The following is a 26,086-nucleotide window of genomic DNA, read 5'->3' on the forward strand; positions in this document are numbered from 1 at the left end:
TTTTCACTGTGCTGCCTTCCTCAAGCTAATCTCCAGCTTCAGTTCCTTTTCCTGTTAGAAATGGAAACAGCAGTACATAACTGTTATGAGGACTGTAAAGTTCTTAGTGTGGGCTTGCGATGCTGCAGGTACTCTGTAAATGTTCACCATTCTTATTACCTGGGGACCACCAGTCTTGTCCCATTTTGATGTGCAGATATTCCTGGTTCAAAAAATAATGACGGTAATGTTCCTGGCAGCATTAAGCCCTGGCTAACACTATGGACTATATAGTCCATGGGGTCACAAAGAGTCGGATACGACTGAGTGACTCACTTTTTCCTTGCTCTAATACTGACTGTTAAGAATCCAAAAATCTTAGACTGTCTTATCATGACAAGAAACAAAGGAATTGCTGATTCCCGCTGCCTGAAGAATAGCGCATATTTGCTGAACTCTTACTGTGTTGCCAGGTATCATTTTAACAATCTACATATATCAACTCAGTTAATCCTATAACATAGGTACTTAAATCTTTATAGGTCAAGTTAAAGCTGCTCAGTTGTGTCCGACTCTTTGTGACCCCATGGACTATACAGTCCATGGAATTCTCCAGGCCAGAATACTGGAGTAGGTAGCCATTCCCTTCTCCAGAGGATCTTCCCAACCCAGGGATCAAACCCTGGCCTCCCACATTGCAGGCAGATTCTTTATCATCTGAGCCACCAGGAGAGGATGAATAACTTGCCCAGGTTACCTGGAAAAGGCAAGACCCAGACTCAGGATCCAGAACCCATAATCCTAGCTACTGTGCTCTACTGCCTTCCTCTGGAATATACCAGACGTTAAGCCTCAGTTCAGTCAAACAGGAAGGCAACATCAAAGAACAGGAACTAAGAAACGTGAATGTGATATCTTAAGGACAGAGCCTTAAATCATTTTAAAACTCACCTGAAAATGGCTGTCCCTCAATAACTGGATCAAAATGCAAATCAGCAGAGGAGCAAATTATGTTTCTTGATTCTTCTGATTCTCCCCATTTCTTAAAGAGCTCTCTCCCCTGCTCAATCCAGGATATTAGTTCTGGTTTGGGAAGTCCATTATCTGTACAGAAAAGTCAGACAGAGTAGTTTGGTTTCCTTGAGCACTAAATATAGAAGGACAGTAAGTTGTTTTTAAATTTCCTAAATCTACTCCTGGTAAAATATATGAGAAGAGATGTTTGAAAAACAGAGTATAGGTTTACACAAAGAGAAGCAAAACCGCCCACACTGTGTAACGCTGCCTCCTAACTGACCGGGACCTTTACATGAGCTGTACCTTTCATTCTGTTTTGGTCCCTGCAGAGCTAGCAATGCTGCATTGTGTCATGGGTTTATTAAAACTCACCAGCAGTGTGCTTTGAGAACACTGGGACAACACCTGAGGCAACTGGCAATATCTTGGGAATACAGGGTATACAAAAATAAGAACGAGAATGACTGTTCTAGGAAATTTCAATGTACGTAGCTCCAGTTAAAACATTCTCTGAGAAGTACTTTTGGTAACATTACAATCACAAACAAAACCAGTTGAATTCTGCTAGAATAGAAGGGGTTGCAATGAATAAACTAATGAAAATAGTTACAAGATTCTCTAATATATGACCCTGGTCCCCTGGAAGAAAAGTTTACTCTATTTTCAAGTAAAACTTTCTTTAGATTATATATATATATTTAAAAGAACCAAAAGTATCCTTTATGGATTGCTAAGTTATGACCAACCTAGATAGTATATTAAAAAGCAAAGACATTACTTTGCCAACAAAGGTCCGTCTAGTCAAGGCTATGGTTTTTCCAGTGGTCATGTATGGATGTGAGAGTTGGACTGTGAAGAAGGCTGATCACCAAAGAATTGATGCTTTTGAACTGTGGTGCTGAAGAAGACTCTTGAGAGTCCCATGGACGGCAAGGAGATCCAACCAGTCCATTCTAAAGGAGATCAATCCTGGGTGTTCACTGGAAGGACTGATGCTGAAGCTGAAACTCCAATACTTTGGCCACCTCATGCGATGAGTTGACTCACTGGAAAAGACGCTGATGCTGGGAGGGATTGGGGGCAGGAGGAGAAGGGGACGACAGAGAATGAGATGGCTGGATGGCATCACCGACTCAATGGACATGAGTTTAGGTTAACTCCGGGAGTTGGTGATGGACAGGGAGGCCTGGCGTGCTGTGATTCATGCGGTCGCAAAGAGTCAGACACAACTGAGCGACTGAACTGAACTGAAAGGGAGATTAGCAGAAGGTCCAGATCAGAGAAAGAGGATAAGCTGGGTAATGCTTTAGGGATAAAATGTCAGAGAAGAATCATGTACATGTGGAAGCTGATCACACTGTGCCAGATTCCTCACTAGTCCTCTGAAATCTGATTTCAACCCCAAATTAATTCCAAGGCTCTTCTCATGATACAAGGAATCACTACCTTTTATTCAAATCCAAATACCTATTCTCAATCTTCATCTGGGTTGAACTCTCTCCATCTTTTAAAATAAAACTATCTTCCTAAAAAAAAATAAGAAAACAAGTCCATGTATAACCATGTCGAAAAGAATAAAATACTACAAATAAATTTAATAAAAGAAAATTAAGTCAATAAAAATCAAAAAATGTTGAAAGTAATTCTAAAAAGTCCTAAATAAATGAAAAGAATTGGAAGATTTAGTATTGTTAAGATGACAATATTCTCCAAACCCCATCTGCTTGCTTTTTTTGGTAGAAACTGACAAATTGATGGTAAAGCAATGGTAATTAAAACTGTGGTACCGGCATGAGGCTAGACACAGAGACCGAAGAAGCAGAACTGAGAATCCAGACTTAAACTGCCATTTTTATGGTCAACTGGTTTTCCAAAAGGCTGTCAAGATAATTCAATGGGGGAAAAGTAGGCTTTCCAAAAAATGGTATTGGGACAACTGGATATTTATATGCAGAAGAAATTGGATCCCTACCTCACACTGTGTAAAAAAATTTAACTCAAAACGAATCAAAGAAGGGGAATAAAAAGGATCAAAGGCCTAAATATAAGCACTAAAACTATAAAATTCTTAGAAGAAAACACAGAAGTGAATCTTTGTGACTTTGGATTTGGCAATGGTTTCTTAGATATGACACCAAACGGTCAAGCAATGAAAGAAAAAAATAAACTGGACTTCACCAAAACTTAAAACTTTTGTGCTTCAAGGACACCATCAAAAACAGACAACCCAAGAACCAGAGGAAATATGTACAAATTGCAAATGTGATGTGGGTCCAGTATTCAGAAGAAATAGAGAACTCTCATATCCCAACAGTAAAAAAAAAAAAAACAACTTTAAAAATGGGCCAAGTATTAATATTTGAATAAACATTTCTCCAAAGAAGATATACAATGAAAAGATGCGCAACATGATTAACCATTTAGGAAATGCAAACCAAACACAGAGTGATACACCACCTCACAGCATTTGATCTTGATGCCTGGAACATTTCTTTTCGAGTGGCACAGTATTCATGACCAGATTATTTTCCTTTCTCTATAGATTCAATTAACTGGTTCTTCAGTAACAATGAAAACAATGGAATATCTTGGATTAATGTTTTAGAAACACTCCACAGAAACTAGAAACCTTGATTATGGTAATGAGACAGAATATAAATATTAGAAATGCTGCAATTAAAAGAAGTGGTCTGGTTGGCAGATGTTGGCAGAAGCAGAGGGAATATAGGAGAACTAATTACCTTATCTTTATAGATTGAAGGGATCAAGAGATATAAAGTTGATGAAACATGATCTAGAAATTTATCATTTAAATTATAAAGGTAGCAAATAGAGGCACTAAAAAACCATCACTATTTGGGAAGAAGGAGATAGAAGAAGGATAGTACACAGGAAGGAGTCAATGCTGTCTGAACTAGATAAACTAAGAAATACAGGTGTAAGGAAATGGCAACCCACTCCAGTGTTCTTGCCTGGAGAATCCCAGGGACGGGGGAGCCTGGTGGGCTTCCGTCTATGGGGTCACACAGAGTAGGACACGACTGAAGTGACTTAGCAGCAGCAGCAGCAGCAAGCATGACAGACTAAAGGAAACCAAAGTAAGAACTAATACAGAAATGGTTAAAAGTGGTTGCCTTTGAACTCTGGACAGAGGTTGGTGACATTGTACAGCAGACAGGGACCAAGACCATCCCCGTGGAAAATAAATGCAAAAAAGCAAAATGGCTGTCTGAGGAGGACTTACAAATAGCTGTGAAAAGAAGAGAAGCGAAAAGCAAAGGAGGAAAGGAAAGATATAAGCATCTGAATGCAGAGTTCCAAAGAATAGCAAGGAGAGATAAGAAAGCCATCCTCAGCGATCAATGCAAAGAAATAGAGGAAAGCAACAGAATAGGAAAGACGAGATCTCTTCAAGAAAATTAGAGATACCAAGGGAACATTTCATGCAAAGATGGGTTCGATAAAGGACAGAAATGGTATGGACCTAACAGAAGCAGAAGATATTAGGAAGAGATGGCAAGAATACACAGAAGAACTGTACAAAACAGATCTTCACGACCAAGATAATCACGATGGTGTGATCACTGACTAGAGCCAGACGTCTTGGAATGTGAAGTCAAGTGGGCCTTAGAAAGCATCACTATGAACAAAGCTAGTGGAGGTGATGGAATTCCAGTTGAGCTATTTCAAATCCTGAAAGATGATGCTGTGAAAGTGCTGCACGCAATATGCCAGCAAATTTGGAAAACTCAGCAATGGCCACAGAACTGGAAAAGGTCAGTCTTCATTCCAATCCCAAAGAAAGGAAATGCCAAAGAATGCTCAAAGTACCGCACAATTGCACTCATCTCACACGCTAGTAAAGTCATGCTCAAAATTCTCCAAGCTAGGCTTCAGCAGTATGTGAACCATGAACTTCCAGATGTTTAAGCAAGTTTTAGAAAAGGCAGAGGAACCAGAGATCAGATTCCCAACATCCGCTGGATCATGGAGAAAGCGAGAGTTCCAGAAAAACATCTATTTCTGCTTCATTGACTATGCCAAAGCCTTTGACTGTGTGGATCACAATAAACTATGGAACATTCTGAAAGAGATGCGAATACCAGACCACCTGACCTGCCTCTTGAGAAACCTGTATGCAGGTCAGGAAGCAACAGTCAGAACTGGACATGGAACAACAGACTGGTTCCAAATAGGAAAAGGAGTACGTCAAGGTTGTATATTGTCACCCTGTTTATTTAACTTATATGCAGAGTACATCATGAGGAATGCTGGGCTGGAAGAAGCACAGGCTGGAATCAAGATTGCCGGGAGAAATATCAATAACCTCAGATATGCAGATGACACCACCCTTATAGCAGAAAGTGAAGAGGAACTCAAAAGCCTCTTGATGAAAGTGAAAGAGGAGAGTGAAAAGGTTGGCTTGAAGCTCAACATTCAGAAAACTAAGATCATGGCATCTGGTCCCATCACTTCATGGGAAATAGATGGGGAAACAGTGGAAACAGTGTCAGACTTTATTTTTTTGGGCTCCAAAATCACTGCCGATGCTGATTGCAGCCATGAAATTAAAAGACGCTTACTCCTTGGAAGGAAAGTTATGACCAACCTAGACAGTATTTAAAAAGCAGAGACATTACTTTGCCAACCAAGGTCTGTCTAGTCAAGGCTATGGTTTTTCCCGTGGTCGTGTATGGATGTGAGAGTTGGACTGTGAAGAAAGCTGATCGCTGAAGAATTGATGCTTTTGAACTGTGGTGCTGGAGAAGACTCTTGAGAGTCCCCTGGACTGCAAGGAGATCCAACCAGTCCATTCTAAAGGAGATCAATCCTGGGTGTTCATTGGAAGGACTGATGCTAAAGCTGAAACTCCAATACTTTGGCCACCTCATGCGATGAGCTGACTCACTGGAACAGACTCTGATGCTAAGGGGGCTTGGGGGCAGGAGGAGAAGGGGACAACAGAGAATGAGATGGCTGGATGGCGTCACCGACTCTGTGGACATGAGTCTGAGTGAACTCCGGGAGCTGGTGATGGACAGGGAGGCCTGGCGTGCTGTGATTCATGGGGTCGCGGAGAGTCGGACACGACTGAGCGACTGAACTGAACTTGAGGAATGAACTGAGTCGGGGAGCGAGGAGGGTGAAGCGAGACTTTCATCATTCGTTCTGATTTTTTAAAAAATCATATTTAGTAATAAAATTATGCAGACTAAGCAAAAAGACTAAAAGAAATCACATTGTAGAGAAAGACTAGGTTTCCTGAGGCGTATGTACACTGTAAAAGCTGACAGGTAGGAACATTGTCCTAGAGGAGGAACTGGCAACCCACTCCAGTGTTCTTGCCTGGAAAATCCCATGAACAGAGGAGTTCAGCTGCAGTCCATGGGGTCGCAGAGTCGTACACAACTGACCACAACACACACACACACAGAGGAACATCATAGGTTAAAGATACATAGGGTAGTTTATGGATATGGTAAGGCATGTGTTCATATGGAAAATCATGGCAACCTCTTGAGTGTATAGTGATTAAAAGTCCTGACATATCATCTCTGACCACTTTACATTATACACTGTCATAAGGATTCTCATGGAGCAACATCTGCCCTTGAGTAAGGGTTAGCAATACTTACAGATATTAACAGAAGTCTCTGGGTAAAAGTGCCTTTCTGAGTTAATTTCTGAGAAACCTGGCGAACTGAGAAACAGAGTTATCGAGACCCCTAACAGGAGCCAGTTCCATGCCTTAGCCAGAGTTAAAGACTTCTTACCTAGAGAAAGGAGAATCTCATAATTGGCTTTCATTACTTGCTTGTAAAGTTCCTTCTGCCATGCCTCTAGATTCTGCCATTCTTGCTCTGAGAAATAAATGGCCACATCCTCAAAAGTCAGAGGTAACTGAAATTATAGACGTAATACATATACAGTCATCAGTTCAGTTGCTCAGTCGTATTGGAGTCTTTCTGACCCCATGGACTGCAGCACGCCAGGTTTATACAGTCGTAATTGCTTGAAAACCCCACTTCCTTGTCATCAATTTAAGAGTTTCGTAGTGAACAGTGTTTTTGTGTTAGGCAACTTCTCCCTCAGGGACAGCTCCTCCCCCTCCTCCCATCGTGTGCTTCTGTTTGGTGGCCACAGCCGCCCCTTCCACTTGTTTCTCTAATCGTGGTCCAGCGATGAATGCGTATGTATAGAATGGAATTCCTTCATTTTTCCTTTAAACAAAAATGGGAACAAATCACTGTGTAACTTCTTTCAATGTCACCTTCCTAGGTCAATTTACATAGGCAAAATCGGGTTTTTCTAAATTGCATTATTCATGGGTACCCATACCCCACTGATGACATGTATTTCCCATTTCCTTTATAAATTACCAACAATGCTCTGATATGCTTCTTTATATATGAGTGGTTTTACTTCCACAGGTAAAGGCTAAAAATGAGAACTACTAAATCAAAGGATAGAAATGCCTTCTATTTACGAGATAATCATTAGATTGCCTTCCAAAAAGAATCCAGCACTTAACCCTTGCCAATAAAGAGAGACATTTTTTTAAAGAGCCCCTTTAGAATGCCTTTTAGGGCCCACTTTAAAAAAAATTTAGTTATTTGTTTTTGGCTGTGCTGGGTCTTGGTTGCTGCGTGGGCTTTTTCTCTAGTTGCGTTGAACAGGAGCTATTCTCCAGGTGTGGTGCGTGGACCTCTCATTGTGGGGACTTCTCCCGTTGCAGCGCACAGGCTCGAGGGTGCACAGGCTTTAGTTGTGGTTCCTGAGATCTACAGTGAAGGCTCAATAGTTGTAGCGCACTGGCTTAGTTGCTCCGTGGCACGTGGGCTCTTCCTGGACCAGGGATTGAACCTGTGCCTCCTGCATTGGCAGGTGGATTCTCTACCACTGAGCCACCAGGCAAGGCCAAGAAGAGACATTTCTTTACACCTTTGCCAGCGCAGGATGTTGTTAAACTTTGCTTGGTTATTTATTGGCCTATGGAACAGGTAAAAAATTGTATTTTGTTGTTTTAATTTGCATTCATTTGTGAGACTTTGCAACCTTATTTCATATTTTGCGGGGGGGTTCCCCACATATCTTTGTGCATGCCTGTGCTCATCCTTGGCTCGACATTTTAGTGGGCTTTTATCATCTGAATTAACTTTCTTACATTAGGGTTAATAGATGACTTGGAAGACGTTCCCTATTCTAAAATTATAAAAGATATTCTGAAATCTTCATAATGTTTTTTATGACTTTATTAGAATGAAACCTTTTTCCATCTGGGACTTATTTTTATACGTATCGTTAACAAGAAGGGACAGAATTCTTTTTCCAAAGAGATATTCAGCTGTCACAAAACATACTGACTAGTCTGTTTACCATGGATTTGGGATCATTTTTTCACAAACTAGTTTTCCATTTATACTTGGTTATATTTTTGTTCCACTGGTGATTCTGTTTATTCTTGCTCCAATACTGCACTATTTAATTCTTATGTTTTTATCAAATGGTTTGCCATTTAAAGGGATATGGCCATCTACCACTACCTGCATCCTGATCTTTTATTTTTAATTGGAGGATACTTGCTTTACAATGTTATGATTTCTGCTGTACACCATCACGTCAGTCATATATATATGTGTGTGTGTGTGTATAGCCTCCCTCCTGAGCCTCACTCCCATCCCCCCCTTTTTTTAAAGGAAACTGTCTTGAGTTTGTCTATTTTCTCTTCTAAATAAACAGAGAAAATACTTTGTCAAAGTTATACAAATACTATTGGGATCCTGATGGGAATATACTAAATATATGAATTAACTTTATTGAACTAGATCTCTAAATTTTGAGATCTTCCCATCCAGAAACATATCTTTTATTTACCTAGATTTTTTGTGTTAATAAAATTGAATGTTCTCTTTATATAGATCTTCTGTAAGTCTTGCCAGATTCATTCCTAGGGATTTGAGAGTTCTGGTTGCTGCTATGAGAACTGAACCGAGCAGGAATGTACAAAGTGCACACATGCATCCCCTTAATACCTACTAGCTGCCTTAGATTACCCTGTGGTGAGCCCTACCTATTCCCAAGTGGTTTGACAACCTTCCCTCTGAGTTCAGATAATGCTCCTTCACTGCTTCACAGTAACTCTAAAGCTCTACCCCTTCTTATACCCACTTTCACAGGCAAACTTCAGATCAAGGAGTAATTTCGACTTTCAAGTCTTATTATTTAAGAAATACATTTCATCAGACTAAAGTCCTTCCTCTGATGGGTCTGGGCAAAGTAAATAGAAAATTTGGAAAAAATGTATCCTTCGAGGTGCCACAAAGAACATTCATGATTCATGAAAAGAAGTCAAAATATCGACATTAACAGGAGTTTGGAAGAAGTTGATTCCAGCCATCATGGATGACTTCAAGATTTCAGTGGAGGCAGTAACTGCAGATGTGGTGGACACAGCAAGAGAACTAGAATTCGGAGTGGAGGCTGAAGGTGTGACTGAACTGCTGCAAACTCCTGATAAAGTTTAACAAATGAGGAGAGGCTTCTTATGGATGAGCAAAGACAGCAGTTTCTCCAGATGGAATCTATTCCTGCTGAAGATGCCATTTAGATTGTTAAAATGACAGGAAAGGATTTAAAGTATCATAAACTTAGCTCATAAAGCAGTGGCAAGGTTCAAGAGGACTGACTCTAATTTTGAAAGTGCGACTTCAGGTAAAATACTATTAAACAGCATTACATGCTACAGAGAACTCATTCCTAAAAGGAACAGTCGCTCTATCCCCCAAACTGCACTGCTCTCTTATTTTAAGAAATTGCCAGTCATGCCAACCTTCAGTAACTACCACCCTGATCAGTCAGCATCCATCAACATGGAGGAAGACCCTCCAACAACAGTAAGATCACAACTTCCTAGAGGCTCAGATGATGGTGAGGACTTTTAGCCATAGAGTATTTTTAATTAAGGGTTGTACGTTGCCTTTTAAGACATAATGCTGCTGCATACTCAACAGACTATAGCGTAAACATAATTTTTATATGCCGTGGGAAACCAAAAAAAGAAAAAGACATCCTTTATTGTGATATTTGCTTTATTGCAGTAGTTCTGAAACCAAACCAAAATATTCCTGAGGTATGCCTGAATCTGTAATTTTCACAATAAATGTGTTGCATATCTTTTGTATATTTAGGAATTACAGTTTTTGCTGAGATTATTTATTATATTTTTCGGTCTTTTTTTTTGTTGTTGTTGCTATGTTTTGTTTTGCTAAGATCTTTAACAATACCTTAAAAGTAATGATCTCATGAGTTCATTTAGTAATCAGCTATAGCCTTATGAAATGTATTTCTTAAGCAGTAATATTTGAAAGACGAAATTACTCCTCCATCTGAAACTTGCTTGTGGAACTCGGTGTAAAAACGCTCAATACGTAAGCTTATAAAATATAGAAGGACATAAAACCTCAATTTCAACAAAACACTAAATAAAATAATGTGTATCCTACTTAGGTCTTTATATTCGACTTCTGTTCTTTCCAACGTGTCCTCCTTCCTTCTTACACTCAACACACACTTCAACACATTAGGGTTTAATTCTGACCCTGCCAGCTGTCATTTCAACCATTCATAATCTAAACTTCAAAAAATATTTATTCTAAATTCGGTAACTACAATGTAAAAACCGATTGAACTTTAACACCCAGCGCTGGCCCCACACGGGTTCTGATCCCTTCCCTCGTCTGGCCCCCTCACTCACGGGCGCCCACGGCCCAGACTCTGCAGTGTCACGCTCGGCTTCGTTCGGGGTCTGGCCACGGAGGAGACGAGCGCAGCGGCCCCGTCCCGGGTCCAGTCCCCACGCCCGGCGCCTAGCGCGACCCTCAGACCCCGCCCACCCGTCCGCGTCCGCCGCGCGAGGACCCCAGGACGCTGAGCCACCGAGCCGGAACCCGAGGGCCCTCCCCGAGCCTGGGTCTGCGGGTCCGCGCGGGGGGAGCCCGTCTTACCGGAGCCGGCTCGGCCATGGGCCCTCGCGGTCCCACCAGGCGCCCGACCGGGCTACCGCCAAGCCTAGCTCCCGGCAGCCCCGGAGCACCTCCCCCGTGGCGGCCTCGCGCTCCGCTCCGACCCGCAGGCCCGGGCGCGGTGCACGCTGGAACTCGCAGGCACCTCTGCCCCACAGCGCCCTCTGCGGCCGGGAGGAGCGGGAGCCGCCCGTTCTGTGCGGGCCTGGCATCTGGTGCAAGCTGGATGACCTGTCCTGGCAGTGTGTTGGTAGACCCAGGGGAGGGAGACCAAGACGGAAAAGGGGTGCGGGGGGGAAATGCAACGTCAACTGCAAATGGAAGGAGAGGAGATTTGCTCTTTAATGAGATGGAGACAATGAGAGTTAGTGCAGGGGTTTGATTCCTCGCCAAACCCTTTCCTAGTCAAGGATTAGGTTCAAGGGGTTATCTGTGAAGTGGTCCCAGGAATCAAGTGAAGGAGGTGAGAAATCAAGGGGGATTAACGAGCAGGTCTCCCCTGTGGGCCACTGGGAGTCCATCTTGCTGGGGATTCAGGGTGCAGGCCACCCCTGAGAATAGTTCTGCAAGGGACGGGAGGCTCGGTATTCATCCTCAAGATGTCAGGCTGGGGCAAGGCATTGTTGACCCCATGGACTTAAAGTAGGAACACGATTCATAGTCTCTAATATCCAAGAAAAAGTCTGTAACCTAAATATGAAATGGATCTTAAATTTACTCTGCCTTTCACTTTAAATGGAGTATAATCTATAAAAATATTGAGTCGCAGTGCTGTGCACCTGAGCCTAATATAATACTGTAAATCAACTGCGCGTGTGTGTGCGCTCAGTCACGAAGATGTGTCCGACTCTTTGCGACCCCACGGACTCTAGTCTGCCAGGCTCCTCTGTCCACTGAACTTTCCAGACAAGAATACTGGAGTGGCTTGCTATTTCCTTCTCCAGGCGATCTTCCTCACCCAGGGATTGGACCCACATCTGCATCTCCTGCATTGGCAGGTGGATTCTTTACTACTGAACCAGCTGGGAAGCCCAAATCAACTGTTTCTATCAGTTCAGTTCAGTCCTTCATTTGGCCTGACTCTGCCACCCCATGGACTGCAGTAAGCCAGGCTTCCCTGTCTATCACCAATTCCCGGAGCTTGCTGAAACTCATGTCCATCAAATCAGTGATGCCATCAACAATCTCATCTTCAATAAGATGAGATGAGAATGTCCTTCCCTTCTCCTCTTGCCCTCAATCTTTCCCAGCATCAGGGTCTTTTTTATGTCAGCCTTTCCCATCAGGTGGCCAAAGTATTGGAGCTTCAGCTTCAGGATTAGTCCTTCCAATGAATATTCAGGATTGATTTCCTTTAGGATTGACTGGTTTGATCTCCTTGCAGCCCGAGGGACTCTCAAGAGTCTTCTCCAACACCACAGTTCAAAAGCATCAGTTCTTCTTTATGGTCCAACTCTCATCATAAATCAATTGTAGTTAATTGAAAAAAAAGATTTAAAACTTTTTCCATTGAAAGACATAATAGACAAAACTATGTCACAGATTGAGAAAAAAATACTTGCAACACGGAATAGCATATAAATACAAATAAATAACTGCTAAAAATCATAAACTACCCTAGAGAAAAATGTGCAAAATTCACAGAAAAGAAAAAAATGAGTAGGCGATAAATGCACTACAACGTTCCATCTCATCATTAGTCAGGCAAATACAATATGTTTATGAAGATGTGCATATCCTGTTATCTGGCCATTCTGATCTCAGGGCTATTTCTGGACATATACACAAGAGCCATATCCTAGGATCTCTAAAGGAGCATTATTTTAAAAGTAAAAACAGGAAAATAATTTAAATGTCCAATCACCCAGAGGATAGATATCTTATGGGTTGTTTTTTTTTCCCCCTATACTCTGAAAACTAGCAGTAGAAATTAATGAACATATGAATAATATTAATGCTGAGTGAAAAAACATGTTAGAGATTACACACAGTATGGCACCATTTACAAAGACTTTAGGACATATAAAACACTATATATTATTTATCAGTAATATATATATATAGGAAAATGATAAAGATCTGTTCAGGAATAAGCACCCAATTTGGGATAGTGGTGACCCATAGGGACTGGGGCAGAGGAGGAGTGCTGAAGCGGTGATGGCAGAAACCAGAGCTGGTCACACAGGTGCTCTGTCAGTTTGACTAACGTCTTACATCTTAAGTTGAGCCGAGGGCATAAAGGCAAACATCCTTTACACCCTTTAAATAGCTTGAATGTTTCAAGGCGCATTTACATAAACTGATCAAGTTACTGGGGTTTCCCAGGTGGTGCAGTGGTAAAGAATCCACCTGCTAATACAGGAGACTCGGGTTCGACTCCTGGTTTGGGAAAGGTCTCCTGGAGAAGGAAATGGCAAGCCACTCCAGTATTCTTGCCTGGGAAATCCCATGGACAGAGGAACCTGGCGGGCTGCAGTCCATGGGGTTGCAGAGTCAGACACTGAGCAACTGAGCACTCATCTGTTTACATATGGTAATGAATACGTTTCAGTGTTGCTTTCTCACTTCATCCCACCCTCCCCTGCCACAAGTCTCTATGCCTGCATCACTATTTGCTACCCTGCGAACAGGCTCATCAGTGTAATTCCTGTTTATGACCAAGTCATATTCTGTTGTATATATTATCACAACTTCTTTATCCATAAATGCATCTGTTGATAGACATCTAGGTTGCTTCAAATGTGTTAATTTTTAAGGAGACATTTTACTTTGAAATGATTAGATTCACAGAAAGTTGCAATGGTAGTAAAGTGCATTATTATAGTACACTGTCAAAACCATGAAACTAACATTGGCACTGTGTGTAAAATTCTAGTGGTTTCATCACATGAGTTGGCTCGTGTGACCACCCTGCAAGGGAGGAAGAAAACTATGCCATCACCAGAGGTCTCCTTTGGGCTACTCCTTCATAATCACACTCCCTATAACTATCTATAACTTTATCATTATAAAAAATCAACTCAGCATACAACCTTTTGGAATTGACTTTTTTCAGTCATCATTCTTTCTATTGCTGAGTAGTATTCAATGGTATGGATGTACCATAGTTTGGTTAACCATTTACCTTTTGAAGGATGATGTAGCTGTTTCTAGTTTTTTACTATTACCAAAAAAGCTGCTATAAACAATCCCATATAAGTTTTTGAGTGGGGGTACGTTTTCATTTTTCTGGACAAATGCCCAGAACTATAATTGCTGGGTCATATGGAATGTTATTTGTATAGGGTTGGTATTTTGTTTTTGGGTTTTTGTTTTTTTTTTGGTATTGGAATTGTTTAGTTTTTTAAGAAACTATTTTCCAAAGTGGTTGAACCCTTCTACATTCCTACCAGCAACAAATGAAAGATCATTTCTTAGCATCCTCGCCAGTATTTGGTAAGATTACTATTTTTTATTTTCACTATCCCTGGAGGCTCAGAGGTTAACGCGTCTGCCTCCGATGCGGGAGACCCGGGTTCGATCCCTGGGTCGGGAAGATCCCCTGGAGAAGGAAATGGTAACTCACTCCAGTATTCTTGCCTGGAGAATCCCATGGATGGAGAAGTCTGATAGGCTACATACAGTCCACGGGGTCGCAAATAGTCGGACACGACTGAGCTACTGAACGGAACGGAATAGTTGTGCAATGATCTCATTGTGGTTTGAGTTTGTGCTTCTCTAACGAATAATGATGATAAACATCTTTTCATGTGCTTATTTCTCATCCACATATCCTCTTTGGTGAACCGTCTCTTTATGTTTTTTACCCATTTTCTAATTTCATTTTTTGTTTGTTTTGTTACTGTTGCGTTTTGAGAGTTTTTTACATATTCTAGACATGAGTCCATATTTGGCAGGTTATACTTAATTGAATGTAGAGTTTCCTGGATTAGGTTTGGGATATGTCTTTTAAACTCTAAAACCAGTATTCAAAATTTTCATTAAAACACTATTGTATTCATGGTATCTTTGAACTAGGAAAACCACTTGAACTGGTTAAGTTTTCCATCCTTTCCTAGAGGAAGCAGTCTCCAGGCTTCCTCCTAGCTTTTCCTCATTTACTGATGAAGATGGTCTTCTCCGAGGCTACATTCTTCAGCAGCGCTCAGAACTTGAGCCCAAGAGAAACCAGGACATTCACAGAGCCCCGGCATAGGGCAAGAATAGTGCATAACTGGAGCGGACCACAGGCGAGGCCCTGGGTTCCTGCAAGAGGCCTGTCACCTTTTCCTTGAAACTCCCAAGATGTGCAAAAAAATTTCCGTAATATATGCTACTTACTACAGCTCCTTTCATGTCATGTTTATATCTGTCATGAGTTGAATTACATGCCCTCAAAGATATGCTGAAGTCTTAATCCCTGGTATTTGTGAATGTGATTTTATTTGCAAATGGGGGCTTTGCAGATATGACTAAGATGCAAGTTGAGATGAGGTCATATGGGAGTAGGGTGGGCCCCTAATCCAGTGTGACTTCCTCTTATAAGAGAGGGGAAGAGGGGCTTCCCTGTTGGTCCAGTGGCTAAGACTCCATACTCACAATACAGGGGCCTGGGTTCGATCCCTGGTGCCACAACTAAAAGACCCAGCATAACGCAACTGAGCCAAATAAGTATTAAAAAAAAAAGAGGAGAAGAGAAGCAGGGACACAGAGACACAGGAAAGGCACTATGGGATGACACTGGCAGAGACCGCAGTGATGGCAATGTGTCTACAAGTCAAGAAACACCAAGAATTGTCAGCAAACCCCAGAAGCTAGGTAGGAGCAAGGAAGCTCCCTTTCTGGAGCATCAGAGGGAGCATGGCCCCGCGGACACCTTCATTTCAGAATTACAGCCTCCATAACTGTAAGAAACTAAATTTCTGTTGTTTTAAGCCACCCAGCTGTGGTACTTTGTTGTGGTCACCCTAGGAAATGAATACATCATATAATTACACATTATGCATTGAGTTGAAATTATTTGCTTTCTTGCCACTTCCCACTGCTAAGTAAAGCCATGGCCCCCGAGGAGAGAAAGTTTGTCTTACTCTACTCTTTATCCCCTGTACAATAGTTGGCACTTGGAGGTACTCATGAATGATCATAAAACTTAAAAGAAATGTTATGATGTCAATGGTTGTTGCTGACTCTTCCAAAACCCAAAAGTTGTTCATCTGTTTATGTGTGTGTGATCAGTCGCTTCAGTCGTGTCCAACTCTTTGTGACCCCATAGACTGTAGCCCGCCAGGCTCCTCTTCCATGGGATTCTCCAGGCAAGAATACTGGAGTGGGTTGCCATGCCCTCCTCCAGAGGATCTTCCTGACCCAAGAATCGAACTCGAATCTCCTGCATCTCCCATATCACAGGCAGATTCTTTACCCACTGAGCTACCTGGGAAGCCCTCATCCGTTTATACCTGGTAGCAAAAAGATAATGCTGCATACTACTGAGTGTTTTAAATAATAACGTCTTCGCAATGAAAACTCAGTAGCCATCTTCAACTGTCTCTGGTAGGCTGTCTCTTCTTAGCTCATTCAGTTAACAATTTCACACTGATGTTGGTTTAAAGGCCATAAAGGAAGTAGTGCAGCAATGTGGTCAAGAACTCGGGCTGTGGGGGCTTCCCCGGTGGCCCAGTATTTAAGATTCCATGCTCTCAATTCAGGGGACCTGGTTTCAATCCCGGGTCAGGGAACTAGATCCCACGTGCCACAAGTAAAGATTCCTCATGCCTCTGAAGATTGAAGATGCTGAGTGCTGCCACTAAGACCTGGCACAACCAAGTAAATAAGTAAATATTTTTTTAAAAAAGGGCTTGGGCTGTGGATAAACAACAGGGTCCTACTGTATAGCACAGGGAACTTAATTTAATATCCTGTGATAAACCATAAGAGAAAAAGAATATGAAAAAGAATATAGTTTTAGTGACCCAATCAAAAAATGGGCCAAAGAACTAAACAGACATTTCTCCAAAGAAGACATAAAGATGGCTAATAAACACATGAAAAAATGCTCAACATCCCTCATCATCAGAGAAATGCAAATCAAAACCACAATGAGATACCATTTCACACCAGTCAGAATGGCTGCTATCCAAAAGTCTACATGCAATAAGTGCTGGAGAGGGTGTGGAGAGAAGGGAACCCTCTTACACTGTTGGTGGGAATGCAAACTAGTACAGCCACTATGGAGAACAGTGTGGAGATTCCTCAGAAAACTGGAAATAGAACTGCCATATGATCCAGCGATCGCACTCCTGGGCATACACACCGAGGAAACCAGAATTGAAAGAGACACATGTACTCCAATGTTCATTGCAGCACTGTTTATAATAGCCAGGACATGGAAGCAACCTAGATGTCCATCTGCAGATGAATGGATAAGAAAGCTTTGGTACATATACACAATGGAGTATTTCTCAGCCATCAAAAAGAATGCATTTGAATCAGTTTTAATGAGGTGGATGAAATTGGAGCCAATTATACAGAGTGAAGTAAGCCAGAAAGAAGAACATCAATACCGTATATTAACGCATATATATGGAATTTAGAAAAATGGTAACCTGAACCCTGTATAAGAGACTGCAAAGGAGACATAGGCATTTAGAACAGTCTTTGGGACTCTGTGGGAGAGGGTGAAGGTGGAATGATTGGAGAGAATGGAATTGTAGCATGTATATTATCATAAGTGACCAGTCCAGGTTCGACGCATAAATTTTCCTCTGTTCAAAAAATAAATAAATAAAGAAAGAAAGAAAGAAAGAAAAAGAATATATATATGTATAGCTGAGTCACTTTGCTGTACAGCGGAAATTAAACACTACATTGTAAATCAATTCTATTTCAATAAAACTAAAAGAAAAAGAAAAATATTGGGCTGGAAGGTTAAAGGAACTTGTATTTGAATCCTGACCTGTGCACTTCTTAGTCCTGTGACCTTGGGCGAATTATTTCATCTTTAAGGCTGCTGCTGCTGCTAAGTCGCTTCAGTCATGTCCGACTCTGGGCAACCTCATAGACGGCAGCCCACCAGGCTCCTCTGTCCCTTGGATTCTCCAGGCAAGAATACTGGAGAGGGTTGCCATTTCCTTCTCAAATCACCTTAAGGCATGTTACCTCTATTATAGACTAGTTGAGAAGGCAGGAGGAGAAGGGGACAACAGAGGATGAGATGGTTGGATGGCATCACTGACTCGATGGACATGAGTTTGAGCAAGCTCTGGGAGTTGGTGATGGACAGGGAAGCCTGGTGTGCTGCAGTCCATGGGGTTGCAAAGAGTTGAATACTCTGAGTGACTGAACTGAACTGAGAGGATTGGATTATATAATATATGTAAAGAGCAAAGAATGGTCCCTGACATTTGGTACTCAATAAATGGTAGTGGTTATTGCTATAAATAAATCATGCAAAGGAAAGACTTGAAGTTTTTTTCCCCCCATAACTAGAAGAAAATTTAAGAATTTTTTTATACTTTTAGATTAATATGGCAAAACACAAATTTAGATGGCATAAAGGGAAACACTGACAGATTTGAATACATAGAAATAAACCTTGGGGGATTTCCCTTGTAGTCCAGTGGTTAGGACTTCCACTCCCAGTGCAAGGGGCAGGAGTTTGATCCCAGGTTGGGAAACTAAGATCCTCTGTGCAACATGGTGTGGCCAAAAGCAAAATGAAACTTTGGAACATTAAAAGACACAACAACAACAAAAATAAAGCAAAAGTGAGATTTATATATTGATGGTGGGAATGCAAACTGGCCTAACTTCTCTGGATAGAAATCTAGTCATATATCTCAAGAGTCTAAAATAATCATACCTTTGCCCAGTAGTCTCTCATTCCCAGCAACTGCATCTAAGGAAATAATCAAAAAAGCTTATAAAAATTATGAACTGAGACAAGAGATAAATGGCCACCCCACAGACCCCAGGATGAGCAGTTGGAGTTCGTCCCCTGTGGACCAAAAGTGAAAAAATAGCAGGGCAATCGAGAGAGCAAGCTGAGCCCTGCCCAGATAAAGATAAGAGGCCGCATATTTCTTATTCTTGAAGTCAAGGAGACCTTCCTGACTAGAAAACTCCCTGGCGGTCAAAAGGGGAGTGATGTAAAGTCTACCCATAGGCCTCTTCACTGGAATCCATCTTGGTAGAGGGATGCGTGTGCACACAAGGGAGATAAACCAAATATGGACTCAGAACCAGATAAAGCAAGATGACTGGCCGAAGAAAACCCAGAAGAATGCGCCCTGCAAGTGATTTAAACTACCACTACGGCATGACTCTCTCTCTCTGAGTCTTCCTGTCCACAGGTATTTGACTCTTTTTCCTCCTAATAAAGCTTTACTTGTTTTAGTACTTTCCATCTTTGTGGGAATCCTTTTCTGTAAAGCTGAAGGGCCAGGGTCTTGTCACTGACCATTGGCCTAGTGGCTAGGATAGGGTGCTCTCACTGCGGCGACCTGACTTTAATCTCTGGCCAGAACCGAAACCCTGCTTCAAGCTGCTGCTCACTGAGGCCACCCAAGATCAGGAAAAGGAGACTCATCTTAAATGTATGTATTGGTAAAAATTAGAACCTAAATGTATAAATATATTATTAAAACCTGTACAATGAAATAATGTGTAAGCAATTCATTTATATCTTAAAAGAATATTTAGTACCAGGGAAGATACTCAAGTATATTTAGTAACAAAGGCAGCTTGCAAAATAGTACTTATGGTTCCAACTATGTTAAACAAACAGACAAACAAAAATACAGAGGAAAAAAGAGGCCTGGAAGGATAGACACCAAAAGGCTGAGTGATTATCTCTGAATAAGTGCAGTTATAGGTGGCTTTTGTCTTCTTTATGAAAAAGTGAAAGTGTTGGTCACTCTGTCGTGTCTGACTCTGCAACCCCATGGACTGTAGCCTGCCAGGCTCCTCTGACCATGGGGTTCTCCAGGCAAGAATACTGGAGTGGGTAGCCATTCCCTTCTCCAGGAGATCTTCCTGACCCAGGGACTGAACCTGGGTCTCTGCCACTGCAGGAAGATTCTTTACCGTCTGAGCCACCAGCGAAGCCCCTGTCTTCTTTATACATCACTGTATATTTCAAACATTCTGCAAAGCATGAAAAAGAATAATAAATGTTACCAGAGAAAGACAAAAAGCAAAAGTAGGGACTTCCCTGGCAGTCCAGTGGTTAAGACTCCATGTTCCCAGTGCAGGAGGTGCTTGTTCAATCCCTGATGGGGAAGTAAGACTCCACATGTTGTGCATGGCACGGCCAATTTTAAAAATAGAAAATGTAGAGGTGTCAATTTCAGAATTCTGGTGGTCACTGGTGGCAAAAACAGAAAATGATTTCAACCTGTTTACATCATATAAAATAAAATATTTAAATAATTAAGAAATAACATCTATTCTTTCAACTGAGATGAATAATAGCCACTTGGAGATTTCCATTTACAATCATAATAATTTGATCACTGTACAACTCCCAGGCCTTTTGCATATTCCCAGATGAGAACTACATCCACATGTACTGGGAGGGCACTATTTTCTGTTTGGCCAAATTTTGCTGTTTAGCTATGGCTTCAGCCTTGGCTACTGCAAAGTGGAATAGGTGAATGCTTATGCAATACCATTTATGGCACCCTTAAACTTGAAAATGAGTAAGACTGCACTGTTGGAAGATCTCCATCGCATCCCATCCGTGCACCAATCTTCAGTAACATCAACATGGTATGTCATTCGCTGTTAGTATATGAATATCTACTCTCAAATTTAAGTATTCTAAATTCTAGTTTTAACTTGAGGTGTCCAATCTGTTGATCAGCTTTAGATGTTGAAATTCTAAGAGTTGAAGTATACAATGAATGTTATGTTTAATATTGCCAAAGTAAAATGCTACAATAATTACTGACAGTTATGAAAGGTGTGTTTTGAGTCTATGTAATAAATGAAAACTTTCAAATAAACATATTAACAGTTAATATGAATATTGAAAGAATGTTACTTGGATAACTTATTATATCCTTTATGAGCCTACAGGTGTTCAGAAAAATATAAATATGACCACAGGGCAAAATAATAAAGATTAGATCATATCACAATTCTGATTACCGTAGAATTATTGGGTGAAATTGCATTCATAACACAAAGTAATCTTTAGACACGAATGTTTAATTATATAATTCCATCTAGTCTGTGGCTCTTTAAAAAGAAAAAGCCCTATTTGGTAATTTTTCACATATTAGGAGGGTAAAATTAAATGCAGAATGTGAACCTGGCTACATCAAAATTTCACAAGGACAAAAAAGTCCTGTACAAAACATGATAAATTATCTTTGATTGAGATGTGATTAAAAATATAGAGACAGCAGGGGGAAAAAAGGGGGAGAGTTTAGATAAAACGAGACATCCAGTATACATTCTTCTCTCTAAACAATGGACTTTACAAGAATCCTTTCAATAAGACAGTGGCTCATGACCTGGGATCTGTGAAGGGTAATATTTTTTAAAGTTTGTAGAAATAATTACTGTAGACTGATGACCAGTTTTCAGCAATTGAAGAGAAAGGATTTTTGAGATTAGCCCAAGCTATGAATTGTAAATATTGATTTCTCTTAGAAGCATTCCCCAAATCTTTTTCCTGATTTATACTTTGTTGTGCCCAAAAAGGTTATTGAAATTATGAAATATATATGCTACCACAGTATGTATTTCTGGACATGAAGAATCAACCTTAATTTTTTTTTTAAGGTTTGACAACATAGAGGATTAAGGATTAATTCAACTGTGTCACCTCTTTCCTTATTTGATGAAAGATTCCCAGGTCTCACACACATAGTGAACTGGACTTTGAGAAATGTTCATGGAATGTAAAACTTGTAAAGAGAAATGCATAAAATTATCAACTAAGGAATAAATATGGTGAAAGCAATGAGGACTATAATTTGTTTACGCTCTTCAGTTCTATATCTGAAAATGGTTATACCTTAAGAGGATGTAATAACAAATAACTAGCTTCAGTGATTTTGTAGACATATTTTAGAAAGATTGTAGACCACTTTCACAATTTCCATTCAGCCAATGACAAATGATATGTCACACAACAATTTTTGAAATTGTCATGTCCATATGTAAGATATTTAAACAAGATAGAACAACAGTTATTACATCTTTCAAAGGCTTATGGAATACAGAAGGCTTTAATTTTGTATTTTCCAGAGAACATTATCAATCCAGCAACACTTACTAATAACCAGTGGTGGTTTGCATGGAAAGACCTTTGTTGATACTTGCTGAACAAACTGATGTGCCTTGAGAGTGAGTACAAGCATGCCCTACATTTCCGCTGCTGAAAAAATTTCCCTTTGATTCTGTTCCAGGGAAGATGCTAAAATTGATGTGCATACAAAGAAAGCCAAGATGCATATGGACATTTCGATTATTTTCTTAACTTGAAAACCAGTTAAATTGTTTCACTGTCCCATTTCTAGATCCCAACTTTAAGAACAATTTTTCTCCAGTGATTATGTGTAGCAGCAAGGACAGATAAAAATATTAGTGAAGTGAAAGTTGCCCAGTTGTGTCTGACTCATTGTGAACACATAGACTGTACAGTCCATGGTATTCTCCAGGCCAGAATACTGGAGTAGGTAGCCTTTCCCTTCTCCAGGGGATTTTCCCAACCCAGGAATTGAACCCAGGTCTCCCGCATAGCAGGTGGATTCTTTACCAGCTGAGGCACAAGGGAAGCCCCAAAACATTCAGTTCAGTTCAGTCACTCAGTTGTGTCTGAAACTTTGCCACCCCATGAACCACAGCATGCCAGGCCTCCCTGTCCATCACCAAATCCTGGAGTCCACCCAAACCCATGTCCATTGAGTCAGTGATGTTATCCAACCATCTCATCTTCTGTCATTAGGGTTTAGAAATAAAAAATATGAGTATGACCATCTTGAATTTGCTTTTGAAAATATGCCTTTTCTTGAAACAGTTTGCAAAACCTCAGTCATCAAAATTGCTTCAGTGGAATGTCATCACCATCCCCCCAAATTTTGAAGGCCAAGAATTAAAAAAAAGAAAAGTTGTTAACTTAATAAGCTCTTATTTGTGGTCACCCACCTAGAGCCAGACATCCTGGAGTGTGAAGTCAAGTGGGCCTTAGGAAGCATCACTACAAAGCTAGTGGAGGTGATGAAATTCCAGCTGAGCTATTTCACATCTTAAAAGATGATGCTGTTAAAGTGCTGCACTCATTATGCCAGCAAATTTGGAAAACTCAGCAGTGGCCATAGGACTGGAAAAGGCCAGTTTTCATTCCAATCCCAAAGAAAGGTAATGCCAAAAAATGTTCAAATTACCGTACAGTCGCACTCATTTTACATGCCAGCAAGATTATGCTCAAACTCCTTCAAGCTAGGTTTCAGCAGTGTGTGAACTGAGAATTTCCAGATGTACAAGCTGGATTTAGAAAAGGCAGAGGAACCAGAGGTCAAATTGCCAACATATGCTGGATCATAGAAAAAGCAAAGGAATTCCAAAAAACGTCTACTTCTGCTTCATTGACTATGCTAAAGCCTTTGACTGTATGGATCACAACAAACTATGGAACATTCTTAATGAGATGGGAATACCAGATCGCATTAAATGACTCCCGAGAAACCTGTATGCAGGTCAAGAAGCAACAGTTAGAACCTTATATGGAACGACAGACTGGTTCCAAATTGGGAAAGGGGTACATCAAGGCTGTATATTGTCACCCTGCTTCTTTAACTTATATGCAGAGTACATCATGAGAAACTCTGAGCGGGAAGAAGCACAAGCTGGCATCAAGATTGCCAGGAGAAATATCAATAAGCTCAGATATGCAGATGATACTACTCTAAGGGCAGAAAGTGAAGAAGAACTAAAGAGCCTCTTGATGAAGTTGAAAGAGGAGAGTGAAAAAGCTGGCTTAAAACTCAACAGTCAAAAAACTAAGATCATGGTATCTGGTCCTATCACTTCATGGCAAATAGATGGGGAAAATGTGGAAACAGTGTTAGATTTCATTTTCTTGGGCTCCAAAACCAATGCAGATGGTGACTACAGCCATGAACTTTTTTAAAAGACACTTGCTTCTTGGAAGAACAGGTATGATAAACTTAGTGCATTAAAAAGCAGAGATATCACTTTGCCAACAAACATCCACCTAGTCAAAGCTATTGTTTTTCCAGTAGTTATGTATGGATGGCTACATACATAGTTATCCATATGTGAGAGTTGGAACATAAAGAAAAAGAGTTGGACCATAACCTATAAATTGATGCTTTCAAACTGTGGTGCTGGAGAAGACTCTTGAGAGTCCCTTGGACAGCAAGGAGATCAAGCCAGTGAATCCTAAAGGAAATCAACTCTGAATATTCATTGGAAGGACTGAGGCTGAAGCTGAAGCTGCAATACTTTGGCCACTTGATGAGAAGAGCTGACTCATTGAAAAAGATCCTGATGCTGGGAAAGACTGAGGGCAAGAGGAGGAGGGGGAGACAGAGGATGAAATGGTTAGATAGCATCACCGACTCAGTGGACGTGAATTTGAGCAAACTCAGGGCAATAATGAATGACAGAGAAGCCTGGCATGCTGTAGTCCATGGGGTCACAAAGAGCTGCAACTGAACAACAACACAAGAGGAAATAACATTTAATGGTAATGTTACCATATTACACTGTCAGAAGTAGCCTTATGCCCTAAGAAGTTCAGTTGAAAACGTAGTATTTAGTAATACAATTGTTTCTGTGCCTAGCAGTTGACAGGCTGGTAATTGCCATTCTTGCCTTATAAGTTAAACTTTAAAATTTTAGCTTTGATGTTGCTGTTCAGTTATTGAGTCGTGTCTGACTTTGCAGCTCCATGGACTTCAGGAGGCCAGGGTCCTCTGTCCTCCACTATCTCCCAGAGTTTGCTCAAATTCATGTCCATCGAGTCAGTTACGGTATCTAACCATCCCATCCTCTGCTGCCCCCTTCTCCTTTTGCCTTCAATCTTTCCCAGCTTCAAAATTTTAAATACTACATTTTAAATAATAAAATTACAGAAATGAATTTCCTTATCAAGAAAATTCAGACTTCCCTCCCTTTTTTTTCTCTCTCTAGAAGTTCATTGTGTCACAGTGATATTCTGATTCAGAGAATAGCAACTTTTAACTGTCATTAGTCATCTGACCAAAATATGTTTTCCTTTGCGGTAAACCTCAAAGGACGCACTGCAGGTATAGCTAGTCTAAAAATAGCTTTGTAGGCTCAAGACTAGGTGCCCCAACAGGACGCTTCTCATACTTTTGTGATTTGCATCTACTCTGCCTGTTAGGAGCATTGACTTGAATCGTTTTACTGAAATACAGATTCAGGAGGACTCCAGTCAGGTTCAGCCTGTTTGAAAGGAGGGCTGGGCTGGAAACAGAGTTATGTGTTTTTGGTGTGTGTGTGTGTGTGTGTTTTTTTTTTTTTTTTTTACTGTAACACACGCGCTGTCAGCCTGAAATCCACAGCCTTCGTAGATAACACTTAGTTCTTCGCTGTCGGTTAGCCCAGATCCAGCAAACCACAACTCCGGTCATCCGAGATGTAAGGACCACTGCGGAGTAGGTTTTGGTCCGGGCACCGTCCACGTGGGATGGGAACCGCTTCCCCTTGAGAGCTACACCTGCAGCTTCTGCCCGTGATGAACGTGGTTTTCATCACAGATCTTTGTGTCTCGTCCCTCATTCTAACCCACTGGCTCCGGTCGCCCCGGTCCAGCACCTAGCCCTGGCACTCCGCCCATTTCCACCCTCCTGCAACCGGCCGCCCTCCCCGGGGCGCCTCCTCTCAGGCGGGGCCGGCTGACTGGGGTCTAGGGAGAAAAGCACTTCCCAGAACGAGCCCCGGTTTGTGGCTGGGCCCCGAGTACCCACGTGTGGAGCACTCTCGGGGGCGCGTGAGAAAACGGGACCCGCTGGCTTCCGTCGCGGAGCCGAGCGACGCCGAGCAAAGCCGGGTGGGGCGCAAGTGGCCGCCGGGGCCGGCAGGGGGCGCGCTGC

At 41.3% G+C, this 26,086-nt stretch overlaps 1 protein-coding gene across 4 annotated transcripts in view; it reads right to left on the reverse strand.

The window, feature by feature from the left end:
* ZNF786 (zinc finger protein 786) overlaps positions 1-11,140 on the reverse strand; it is a 30,662-nt gene extending 19,522 nt beyond the window's left edge. For 3 of the 4 annotated variants that reach the window (XR_008685304.2, XR_008685303.2, XM_055421454.2), the window contains exons 1-3: positions 11,001-11,134; positions 6,771-6,897; positions 931-1,083 (exon numbers count right to left, since the gene is read on the reverse strand). Coding sequence is in view for 1 of the 4 variants with exons in the window: in XM_055421454.2 (XP_055277429.2) it covers positions 931-1,083; positions 6,771-6,897; positions 11,001-11,018 (298 nt within the window). In the remaining 3 variants the exon portion in view is untranslated. Of the gene's footprint in view, positions 1-930; positions 1,084-6,770; positions 6,898-11,000 lie in introns of all 4 variants that reach the window. The other variant, XM_055421457.2, reaches the window with a different exon arrangement.
* Positions 11,141-26,086: the final 14,946 nt, after the last annotated feature.

Source organism: Moschus berezovskii, chromosome 3 (genome assembly GCF_049115385.1).
Source record: "Moschus berezovskii isolate FMDL1 chromosome 3, NW_MosBer_1.0, whole genome shotgun sequence".
Lineage (NCBI taxonomy): Eukaryota > Metazoa > Chordata > Mammalia > Artiodactyla > Moschidae > Moschus > Moschus berezovskii.